The sequence below is a fragment of the Petaurus breviceps genome, unplaced genomic scaffold, assembly GCF_028583685.1.
Source record: "Petaurus breviceps papuanus isolate PSGF00001 unplaced genomic scaffold, PetGlider_PUasm1.0 90825, whole genome shotgun sequence".
Taxonomy (NCBI): Eukaryota; Metazoa; Chordata; class Mammalia; order Diprotodontia; family Petauridae; genus Petaurus; species Petaurus breviceps.
Genome location: NW_027187353.1, coordinates 10,433,368 through 10,446,036, shown reverse-complemented (window position 1 = coordinate 10,446,036; position 12,669 = coordinate 10,433,368). Strand labels below are relative to the sequence as shown.

At 41.4% G+C, this 12,669-nt stretch overlaps 1 protein-coding gene across 2 annotated transcripts in view; it reads right to left on the bottom strand.

Moving 5' to 3' along the window:
• The window catches only part of CALY (calcyon neuron specific vesicular protein), a 122,572-nt gene that overhangs the window by 21,980 nt on the left and 87,923 nt on the right, over positions 1 to 12,669 (bottom strand). For both annotated transcript variants that reach the window (XM_069071282.1, XM_069071284.1), the window contains exon 3: positions 12,073 to 12,192. In XM_069071282.1, the coding sequence (XP_068927383.1) occupies positions 12,073 to 12,192 (120 nt within the window). The remainder of the gene's footprint in view (positions 1 to 12,072; positions 12,193 to 12,669) is intronic.

Sequence of the window (12,669 nt, the reverse complement as noted above, 5' to 3'; positions counted from 1 at the left end):
TTCATGTTTTCTTATGCAAAAAAAGTCAGTCCAGCTGAAGATAGTGGGCTAGTAAATGTCTAACTCCTAAGTTAAGGAGAGATTCTCACAAGGGCTAGGAAGTTTCTTCCCCCTGGAACCAGCAGAGAGGTAGAACAACTACCCTGGGATTTAAAAAAAGGTAGAGGCAAAGAAGGAATAGTATCAGACAAAGGACATAAAGCTTTCTAACACAGCGTGATCTCAGAGTGAAATGGGCTGCCTCAGGAAGTGGTGAGTCTCCCCCTCACTTGCATCACCCAAAGAGAATGTGACTACTTGCCAAGTATGATTTAGGTATAATTCTTGTCTAGGCAATAGTTGGATTAGAAAGCCTGTCAGACCCCTCCTTATTCAGATGTTTTATGGTTCTGTGACATATTCTAAGATGACGCATGTAGAATTTCATGGAATTGATAGGCAGATACAACTTTCTCCTCCAAGGGGAAGGACAGGAAGGAACATAAAAGTCCTATGGATTTCATGACAGCCTAGGAGCTTTTGGACTGGGTCTGAGTAATAAACTCCTCACTGCAAATACTCACGGCATTTCCCAAAGGTGGAAGGCCAGGCACCCTCTCCAAAGAGAGTAAGTACTCTAATATAAGAGGAAGGAAAGGACAGACACATGGGGAGGGCAGGGAAGAGAATGGATGGTAACAGGCCTGGTGAAGTATTGCTTTGTCCTTTCCAAGTCAGCCCCTCAAAGGACTCGACGCAGTTTTCACTTCCTGAGAAGCTCTCCTTGTTGCCAAGCTGAATCCCATAGCCCTAAATCTCCCTGAGAGGAATCTGGCAAGAGCCAGAAGCTTGAATGGGGACACAGAAACCCATACACCCTTCGTATGGGTAGGCAGTAATGAGAAAGAGCTGCCCAGAGGACTGAAGGACTTCACCGGCTCAGCTTTTCACCAACAGAGGAAGATTCAGCTTTCTTTCACTTCTTCATCCACCCACCATTTATTACATGCCTACTTGAAGAATGTTCTATACTAGAGAGAATGGGGAAGATACCAGGATGAACAAGTCATGATCTGTGCCTTCCAAAGGCTGAGTCATATTGGAGGAGAATGGGTTGCGGGCATATGAATGTGGCCTATGGTGAGTCCCTAAGAATGCAAAACTTCCAGGAGACACTCTTGCCAAGTGGGCAGCATCCTGGATTTGGAATGAGGAAGACCAGGGTCTGACAGACTCTTAGAAGCTGTGTGACTCTAAACAGGTCACTTAACCTCTCTGTTCCTATTTCCTAATCTGTCAAAAGAGGATTGTAAACTCAAATGTCTCTTAAAGCCTCAAGTTAATGATCCTATGATCCTAATCCTCCTTATGTACAGAGGGGAAAGTCAGCGAAAGTTTCATAGAGGAGATAATTTTTGAAGCAGACCTTGAAGAAGGATATCAATAGACAGAGATTAGGTATATGGTGGGTGGGCGTTGGCAGGGGAAGGTAAACCTCAGACCAAGGGAATAAATAAAGATAGAGAAGGTGGGGGAAAGTATAGATCCTACATGTGGAGGAAGAGACATTGAGTAATCTAATTTGGCTGGAATGTAGGATGTGTGTTCCAGGACAGTTAGTCATTCAAGAGAAAGACATCAATCATGGGCAGAGAAATTATCTAGCCATTTATTTTCATATCAAGGAAATGGAGAAGCTTTGCATGCTCATCTGTAACACAACTAACCCGATTTCTAATCTTGGCTGACGATCCTGGGTTTTGCCACAAGCACAAGTGAGATTCAGGAACCAGATGGTGCCAAGAGGACAATGGGCACATTTTTTGTTCCCAAGTCTGTTTAATGCTCATCTAGGAATCTACTTCTTGTCTCCCTCCTTTTTTTTTTTTTTTGCTTCTTCACCAAAGTTTCAGATGTGGGATTAAAACTCTGGGAAACCTGGTCTTTTAGGGTGCTACATCCTACCCATGACTACGGCCTCATGCAAATGGCATCCCTTCCCCCAATGTGTTCTTATGTACAGGTTAGTCAGGTACCTTCCCACAAATGCAATAATCTGGGGAGAAAATAATATACTTGTGAGTACAGCAATACAAAGAAGGGATGTCCGGGTAGGTACAGTTCTTGGGCATCTTGTCCCTCTTTGTGGATTCACCAATCATTTCCAATTGTGTAGTGGAAAAGAATGAGTAAGTAAGTGAATAGAGTGCTGGGTCTGGAGTCAGGAAGATCCAAGTTTAAATACAACCTCATACACTTAGCTGTGTAATCCTGGGCTAGTCACTTAACCTCTGGTCTAATGGGGATAACAACAGCACCTACCTCACAGGGTTCATTTGAGGATAACATAATATAATGTGATATAACATGACATGTTGTGACATGATATGGTTTAATGTAATGTAATATATAGTATGGTATTGTATCATATAGTATAGTATAATGTAATTAATGTAATGTAATGTGTTGTAATGTAATGTAATGTAACGTAATAGTGCTAGAATAGATACAGAGTAATTCTCATCCCTGAGGGCAAGGCATATGCAATAACTGCAAGGTTCCAACCCTGTTCCTCTCAACCTCTTCCAAAGGGCTGAGACTATTTTGGTTTTGGTCATTAGAAATGTGATGGAAAGGATCATTTGCATAGCTTTGCAGTTAGGTCAATGACCATAGGCTCAGTTCTAAGAGTTAATGGCGTCTTGATAAAATGTTGATAGTAATAAATTGTCACAGTGCCTGGCAGTAGTAGGCACCATACAAATGCTTATTCTCTTCCCTCTTTATTCTTGTTGTCTTTCCACTCTCCCCCGAATTAGAGTGTAAACTCACTGAGGGTGGGTCCTGTCTTGTTGGTTTGCATTTGCATTCCCAATTTGTATCCTGTACCACCTCCTAGGAAGCTTGTAATACATGCTTTATCTAGCATTCTTCTGGTATTATTGTGGCTCTAAGAAAACTATAGTATGCAGAGAACTGAATGTGAGGTGTCTATGGACTAGATTATGCAAAAGCAACCGAATTGGTGGGTATGAGTAGAGACATTATAAGCAAGGAATTATAGAGGAGAATTTGTGTAAAGGATGTTAAAAAAAAAAGTATGAATGAGAAAAAAGGAGCTGTCACATGGCAACAGGGAGGGATAAGTAACAGAGAGCACTGGCATGGGGGAGGAGAACCCCCAGTGTATTGGGTAGAGCCTCTGTTGTGATCTACAGGAAGGATATGGCCATGCATGAGTAGGTTCCATTTGATACTAGTGGAAAGAATACCTACATGAATGATGTCCTGAGATCATTTGGAACATTTGAACAAGGCTGAAAAGGTGGATTAGAGGCAGATTTCAGGAAGGGCCTTGAATGCCGGACTAAGGGTTTTTATTGAATAATCAGCCAGTCAATCAGTATTTGTTAAATGCCTACCACATGCCAGGTATTATGCTAACCACTGGGGATGCCAAGAGGGAAAAGCCAGTCTCTCCACTCAAGAATCTAATGGATTAATTATAGGCAATAGGGAGCCCCTGACAGGTTCTAAGCAGCAAACCAGATGGAACAAAGGAGCAGGTATACAGAGAGTATCAGAGGTACTAAAAACCATCAAAGAAAACTAGGCACAATTATGAAGTGGAAAGGGCTGTCGCTGGAGAGAATATACATGCTGAATACCATAGTGTAGACACTGTCAGCTGAACTCAGATTAACGGACAAGGACCAGTCTAGAGCTTAGGGGACAGAGGAATCTACTACAGGGGATCTACTGTCAGATAAACTCACTAGGTGGGTTCTTTTTGCTGACACTCTTTTCCTTCATTACAAGGGAGATGTGGTGGGGTTGGTAAAATTAGAAACTACAGTAATGTCAAAAATAAAAAGCATCAGTATATGGGATAGGAAGGGATCTTGTGTTGTTTTTTTTTTTTTACTGATATATAGTACTTCTAGATAAGGAAACTCCCTCCACTGATGCAGATAAATACCTTGTGGGCAGCATACAGTGTTAGAGAGTTGTGTTACAGAGTTAGAGAGGTTTAGTTATTTGCCCAGGGTCACTAAACTTGGTCATAGACAATTTTTTTTAAAGGACAGCAGACTTTTAGGAGATGGGTACATTCAGGTTCCAGCTTAAATTGCTTCTCTTTTCTGGACTTCAGTTCATGCATCTATAAAATAAGCGGGTTTGACTGAATGACTTTGAAGGACCTTCCCAGTTCTGACTGGAGTCCATGTATCCAAGGGTAAGACTCATATGGAAAATTAAGCTGGAAGAACTCAACAGAACCATATGGCTTCTTTCCGAGAGCTGTGGAAAAGGCAAACAGCTCAAAACCAGCAGAAGGAAACAGATCCTTCACAAGCTAGAATATCCACCTACTTCCCTATGAGGGGCCCACATCAACAGCTCAAGGTTATCATCAAATCGGGGTGGGGGTGTGTGTGAGGGACTGAGCTTTTGGATCAAGAACCCCACACCCCAACAAATCTCCCCAGCATCGTACCATAATGTCAAGCCGAAACTGGCCTTATTCAGCATGGGCTCAGGGAGATTCTTAGAAAGAAAAGAAGAAAAAATGGGGAAGGGAAGAGTAGTTAGTTCCTTTTTCAAAGACCTTGATGAAATTTGATTTCTGAGTTTACATTTCTGCATCAAGTCCCTGGTTTACTCCAAATACATCTGTGGGAAAATATGACCTTTATGGCTTCCAAGGGGCCCACACAGTCCAATTTATTCTTAGAAGCCTCTCAACTACCATTCTTCACCTGCTATTAATAACTGACATTTAGACAGTACTGTAAGAGAAAGCAGTAATATTTTCTCTGATGTTTATATACACCATCCAATTTGAGCCTCCCATCTGGCCTATAAGGTAGACACTATTGTTATATCCATTTTATAGATAAGAAAACTGAAAATTAAATGTCTTGCCTAGGCTCACACAGCTGGCAAGTAAGTTTTGAATCCAGGTTTTCCTGACCCAGAGATCATTGCTCTACTACAATGACTACTATTACTATTCTACTACTCTCTATACTACTATCTACTATTACTACTACTGTGTGACTCCCCAGGAAAGGTCACAGGTTTCTCTTATGTAAAAATAACTCAATTGATCATCATTTATCTGGCACCTCAAGATTTGCAAAGCACTTTACTTGTTATCTCATTGATCCCTGTGAGGAAGGTGCAGGGAAAAAAAAAGGCTTAAAGGGGAATAAATAGTGATGTTCACTGACACAGAAATGGGGGGAGGAATCATAATAATTTAGAAACAAACTGCAAGTAGCAGTGCTTGATCTTTTGTTCCTCAGGCCGACTTCCACCACCCATGGCATGGCATAGCTGGATCTGGGAGGCTGGAGCTGCTACAGCCTTGGCTCCCTGTTCTTTATTTAGGAAGAAATGAGAGAGTATCTGGAGGAGGGCCAGACACGATGGGGAAGGCCTTTGGTTCTTGCCTGTGGGACCAACCTAAGGAAGTTGGGATATTTAGCCTGGAAGAGAGGAGACTAGAGGCAGAGGGGAAGAGTGGTGGGGTGTGCTCATTGTCCTCAAACACACCACTGTGAATAACTAGCATTTATGTAGGGCCTACTGTGTGCTAAGTGCTCTAGAATTATTCTCTCATTTTATCCTCACAACAACCCTATGAGGTAGGTGCTATTATTACCCCCCTTTTACAGAAGAGGAAACTGAAGTGAACAGAGTTAAGTGACTTGTCCAGGGTCACACAGCTAGAAAGTGTCTGAGACCAGATTTGAACTCATGAAGGTGAGTCTTCCTGACTTCAGGCCCAGGCATTTATTCACTATGGCGCCCCCTAGCTGTGGATTGAAGCACCTGACTTCCTATGAAATATTCGAAGGGATTATTGCTGTAGGTCTGTTCTCGAAGAGGACCTATGATATCAGCAGGGCATTAAGTGGAACAAAAATTAGACTTGTTTTTCATTTGGCGCTAGAGAACAGGACCAGGAGCGATGTGTGGAAATTGGCGAGGTAAGTTTAAACTTGAGTTTCCCACAATTAGAACTATCCAAAAATGGAAAGGGTTTCATTGAGACTTAAAAAGTGGTGAATTGCCCTTCCCTTCATTAGGGGACTGCAAGCAATTAAATAGATGCAGAACACACTTGTTGAGTATATTACCAAAAGGACTCTTCAGGTATGGGTTAGACTACATGGCCGCTAATGTTGCTTGCTTGTGAAGAATTGTGTAAATATCATCTCTTGAGTCAGTGTGGTGTGGTAGCCTGAACTCCAGGGAGATGTGGATTCAGACCCCACCTCTGACATACTGGCTATGTGACCCTGGACAAGTCACTGAACTAGGCAACTCTTTAAGAGTAAGTTACAGAGAAGCTTGCTTTGAGGACCAGTTTCTATCCTACTAACATTTTTATTCCAACTCAAATTCTATAAAAAAGAGCTTCCTTCAGTCCTTAATTCAAACACTGGAGTGTAAAATAAGGCAGCAGATTAGAAGCATCAGGATACATGGACAGGAATGGGATAATACAAGCTTTAGTGAAGGAAAGAGACAGAAGTGTTAGAAAAAGCAAACACTAGAACTATATGTACTATGTGAGGCCATTCAGTGTCAGAGGGATAATAGTCCCATACCTTAACATCCTATCTATATATGGCAGAGTGGATAGAGACTCGGACCTGGAGTCAGGAAGGCCTGTGTTCAAATCCAGCCTCAGACATTTACTAGCTGTGTGACCCTGAACAAATACATTAACTTCTCTCAAGCTCAATTTTCTCATATGTAAAATGGGAATAATAATGGCACCTTCGTCCCAGTGTTATTGTAAGGCTCCAATGAGATGATACTTGTAAAACACTTAGCACAGTGCCTGATACATAGCAGGTGTCTAATTAATACTTGTTTACTTCCCTTAATATCCCCTGTATTATACAACACAAAACAATCATGAACATCTGGAGGTATCTACAAAAACTTGAATTACATTCAGATTGTTCTTCCTGAGAAAGTAAGAACCTAAGACATTTCATTAAAATTTTTCATGAAAAGTGGTTGATCTTTAAAAATCTTGGTACATAAAGGTCAGTTTCGGTCATTTAAGTCCCTCGGCAGATGGAGTACTAGACTTGGGATCAGAAAGACTTGAGTTCAAATGTGACCTCATATCCTTGCTAGCAGAATCACCCTGCTTGTCCTTGTTCAGTCATTTCAGTTGTGAAAACCTTGGGGGTTTCTTGGCAAAGATACTGGAGAAGTGTGCCATTTCCTTCTTTAGCTCATTTTATAGATGAGGAAACTGAGGTAAACAGGGTTAAGTGACTTGCCCAGCTGGGAAGTTTCTGAGGTCAAATTTGAACTCAGAAAGGCGAACCTTCCTGACTCCAGGCACTGGGTAGGTCACTTAGCCTCTGTGACCCCATTTGCCCCATTTTCTAGAGCAAGGCTCATCCTCTTTGACATTTTTATGTGTACTTTTATTTCCTCCATTAGAATGTAAGGTTTTTTTTGGTAAGCAGAGACTATTCCATTCTTTGGATTCATATTCCCAGCATCTAATACGGTGCCTGGCATACTGTCAGAGAAGCTCAATAAATCCTGGTTAGTTGACAGAGGGGAAAAAAAAGAAAACAAAATTATGTAGAGCAGTTTTGCCTTGTCTCTGTTGTTAGTGATCATTGCCCTATCCAGCCCAGCCAAGAGTCCTGTACAGTTGTCTAATCTCTGTCTTTGCTCTTCTCTGGATATTTGGATATCTGGATATTTGGTCCTCTCTGGACCCCACACCTTTTCCCTTGTCAGTTTCACCTTATTCTGAGTTTTACTATTTGCAATATATTCTTATAGGACTATGCCACATGTATGTATATGTATATGTGTGTGTAGATACAGAGATGTACATATATGTATATACACATATATCTATATCTATATTTTTTGTTATGTCCTTGCTTCCATTTTCTGTGCATATCTTCAAAATCGGCATTGGCTTAACATGGAGGGATATCCCCTGCTGTAGGAAGGATCCCATATTTATTACTTAGCGATAGATTTTCCTTAGCTCCAGTCTGCTTGAATGCTGGACTGTGCCATTTGAGACACCTCTCAGAGGTTCATGAATTTAGTGTTTCCAAACATGCTGTTTGAGAGAGTTGTAACTGAACCTGGCTATATCTTCCCTCATCTATTCAAGGGACATTTCCTGGAAAAAGATGAATTGTTTTCATCTGTCCACCAGCATCTAGACAAATAAAAGCTAATCACTAATTCAACTGCTCCTGTATTTATTCAACACCCATATTCAGGGGATTATTGTTATGTGCTAGAGATATAAAGGGAAAAGGGAGAAATAGCTCCTGCTCTTAGAGAATGGATGCATACTACATTTAAACAGATATATAAAAACAGTTTAATAATGTTTCATATTAAGAAGATATACTCCTGTAATTAGACTTAAGAATAAGAGGTGAGCATAATTCAAATGAAGATCAATTGAGAGGGGAATGGAGAAGCAAGATTGTCATGGGAATAGAACATAGGCCACCTGGAGAGAAGAAAGCCTGACCATTTCACTCCCCTGATCAGAAATCCTCAGTGACTACCTACTGCCTCTAGGATAAAACACACACAAAAGAAAGGAAAAAAATTCCTCAGCCTGTCATTTAAAGAGCTGCACAATCTGGCTGTGATCTACCTTTCTAGCCTCATTTCCCATTTATTCCTCCTACTCGCTCTAAGCTCCAATAAAGCTGGACTACCAGCTGTTCCCCAGATTTGACATGCCAGCTCTCATCACTTATGCATTCATGCAAGCTGCGACCCACACCTTGAATACCTTCCCTTATCTTTGCCTGTCAGACTGCCTTATCTTTCTGCAAGTCTCAATTCAGTTGCTAACTCCTCTAAATTCTCTGATTTCCACCCCCCCACCCCCCCACCCCCCTCATAGTTGCTAGTGCTCTCCCCTCCCCCAAATTAACTTCTATTTATTCATCTGTGTGAATGTTAAATCCCAGCACCACCCCCTTGAAATACAAAGGCAGGGTATGTTTTCTTTTCACATCCCCGACACTTAGGGAGGGAAGAGTACTGTCAAGTCAGGTGCTTACTAAACTTTTACTGAAGTAAATAGATGGGTTCATCTCAGAAGTTTCCAGGCCAACCCATAATAGACTGATACATCAAAAGCCTAATGGAAGGGCACAGCAGATAAGCCCCAGAAATGGTAGAGGCCTTGCACCGAGACCAAACCACAAAGCCAGTGTCCCAAAGCCTAGCCCTACGCTCTGGAGGGAGGGGTGATGTTTAAATTTGCCGTGCATCCGGGGTAATGGAGTCAGCCAGAAACCATATGAAGTGTCCGTGTTAGGTCTAGAAAAAAAATGACCTGAGCTTCCAGGAGGCAGCTTGATTTTGGACGGGAACTCCCCAGTTGGGAGAATATTTCCTCAGCTTTTAACTCTAATTGACTAAACCAACTCCCGTTGGAGGCAGCATATTATAATCCAAAGAACCCTGGGTTTGGATCCTGCCTTCTCTGCTTGCCACTTGTGTAACCTTAGGCAAATGGGCCTCAGTTTTTTCTCTACAAAGTGAGAGGGCTGGATTCAGCTCTAAACAGATGACCCTGTGATCTGCTTATCTTCACCGTTTAGCCAGTAGCCTTGTGGTTATTCTGATAATGGGACAGTATGATATCTAGATCAAGTCTTTTCTGTCATCAAACCATTGATCCTGGACTCCACCCCATCTGTGGCCATGGAAGGTGTCTATTTACTGAAACATGCCAGCCTTGATCAGGGCGTGTATGAATGTGGTCAAATTCATATCTATAATCAACTTCATTTGGGAAGGGGAGGGGAAAAGGTATGAACAAAGCCACTTTGAAATGAATGCAAGTTGTATACTACATCTCTTTCCCTAACTGAGGGATATATGGGCTTGGTCCCATGTATTCCAATGTAATCCCCCAAAGACACCAAGAAGCACAACCCTATCAAACAAAGAACAGTTTGGGGTAGGAAGTAAGCCTTGTTCCCAAGGACCTGTCAGTCAACAAGTATTTAAAGTGCCTACTATGTGCCAGGTACTGTGCCAAATGCTAGGGATTCAAAGAAAGTCGAAAGTGCCCTGATAAGCTTAAGTTCTAATGGAAAAAGACCTCATTAACTCTGTACATGCAAGATATATGGAGGGTACATGGAAGGCAATCTCATAGGGAAAGCACTAGAATTGGGGAGAAATGAGATCGATCTTCATCTTGAAGGAAGCCAGGGAAGAAACGAGGGCAGAAGTGAGAGAGAGAACGTTGGAGCCATAAGGGATAGCCGGGGAAAGTCTTAGAGAAAGGCACAGTTTGGAGGCTGGAGTATCATATGGGAGAAATAGAAAGAAGAATCTTGTCACTGGATGGTAGAGGGTGAGGAAGGAAGGAAATTTACTCAGAAGACTGGAAAGCTAGGAAGGGCTTTAATACGCAACAGAGGCCTTGTGTTTGATCCTGGAGCGATCTGGGAGACACTTGGATAGATTCAATAAGGGTTTGAGTCACCCACTGGTCATTCCCACTAATCAGAGCTTTCAATAATGAATTTTGATCTTAATCATAACTAATATTTTATAGCACTTTGAACCTTGCAAAGGGCTTTATATATATATTATATTAATGATATAACATATATATATAAATATATATATATATATATATATATATACATACTCTCCCTCTCTCGATGTGGTAATTACAAATAATTACAATCACCCTGAGAGTTAGGTGTTATTGTCTTCATAATTTTTCAGATGAGGAAACAGAATGAGAAGGAAATTTTTGTGATTTGCCACTGGTCACACAACCAGCAAGTGTCTGAGGTAGATTTAAACTCAGGTCTTCCTGATTCCAAGTGCCTTGTTCTACCACTCTCTTCACTCTGCCAAGCTGGTCTTAATGATTTCTTTAAGGGTCTTCCATGGAACAATACTTTCCATAATTGAGAGTGAAAGATAATGGGCACTGCCATATTATTGTCTCTGTTCTTTGCAATCCATTTCCAAAAGTCTCAAGTGTTAATGCTGCCAAATTAATGGTCCCTCTGATGGGGCTGGTTGTAAAAAAAGTAAGCCTTTACATTTCCTTTTTCCTCTCCGTCAGGAAGAGTCACTCGGGTTCCTTCCCCTCTTTAAAGTATTTATCTTTCTAATAGGATGAAGCAACGCCAATTCTGCTGTCCCTGGGCCCCTTCGCGTCTGGTAAACAACCTTAAGACACTATCTTACTTATGTGTGATGACCACCTTCCATAGACTGGACTCTTCTCAGCAATGCAGGGTTAGAAGTCAACCCCAAAAGATTCATGATGGAGAGAGAAGTCTACATCCAGAGAAAGAACTAGAAGCAACTGCGTTTGAATCCAGATTGAAGCAAACTACCTGCTCTCTCTCTTTTTCTTGTTTGGTTTTGTTTCCTCTTTCCCATTGTTCATTCCATCTGATAAAATCCTTCTTTATAACCTGACTAATGTCTAATGTGAAAGTATTTGCAGATAATATACTTGACTGTATGCTGCCTTGAAAGGGGGGAGGGGAGGGAAGAAGAGTAAATTTGAAACTAAAAGAATTGTGGAACTGAATCTTATAAACTAAAAGTAAACAAACAAATTAATAAAGACCAAATTTTTTTTGAAAAATTATAAAAAAGACACTATTTTACCGAGTGCTTTTTACTAAAAGTCCTTTACCCAGAACTAGCTCCTGGCCTAATACTCACACACACACACACACACACGCACACATACCCCAGCACCAAACCTCTGACAGTATTTCTAGTTGGACCCTAAAACAGGATTCTAGATACCATGCTACAACAGTTGGCATCCCAGAATAGTACTCCGGGATTTTGCTTATGTGTACAGGCCATTAATGTATCCAGGGCATTCTTTCCTTGGCTCTTGAACATCTCCCTTCCTCGGTGGGACAACCCCAGCCTTAGCCAAGGTTAACAATGTTCCGACCAGCTTCCTTTCCTCAACAGAGGCTTTTTGAAGACTTTCACATAGCTCCTTCCTGAATTATCAGGAATTAGCAAAGGCACCCTATGAGTGGGGATTGTTTTTACCTTGACCTTTTCTGATACTTCATCATAGAGATTGACATTCAGCCTCTTGATTCCAGGAACATGTAACTTTCTCTTCTTCTTTGACTGAAGTTGGTATTCGGTTCGGGTCTTGACTATCACCTGTGGGAGAAGAAATGATTTAGCAATGGAGGTCCTCACCAGGTTCCTCACCAGGCATATATCCCACAAGCCCCTCCACCCCAAGTTTCCCAGTGGCATAGACCAGTGATCTAGAAATGGAGAAAAGCGCCTACTCTAGCATGGTGGCTGGGAGTCAAGAGGCCTGAATTTTAGTACCATTGCTGCTGCTAGCTCACTATGACCTTTAACCTTAGTTTCCCTGAACTTTTGTTTGCTGCATGCTTTTCTATATGAAAGGACAATCAATAGCTTCTACAATGGCCCTAAGAAATGAAGAAATGAGTCTCCCTTCCTTTTTGGGGAAGGTAGGGGGTTGGGTGGAAAATGTAATGGATATGTAATCTGGCATGCAACATCAGATTTGGTCAGTGCATTTGCTGGTTTTGCTTAAATGTGTATTTCTTCTTTGATATATATATATATATATATATATATATATATATATATATATATATA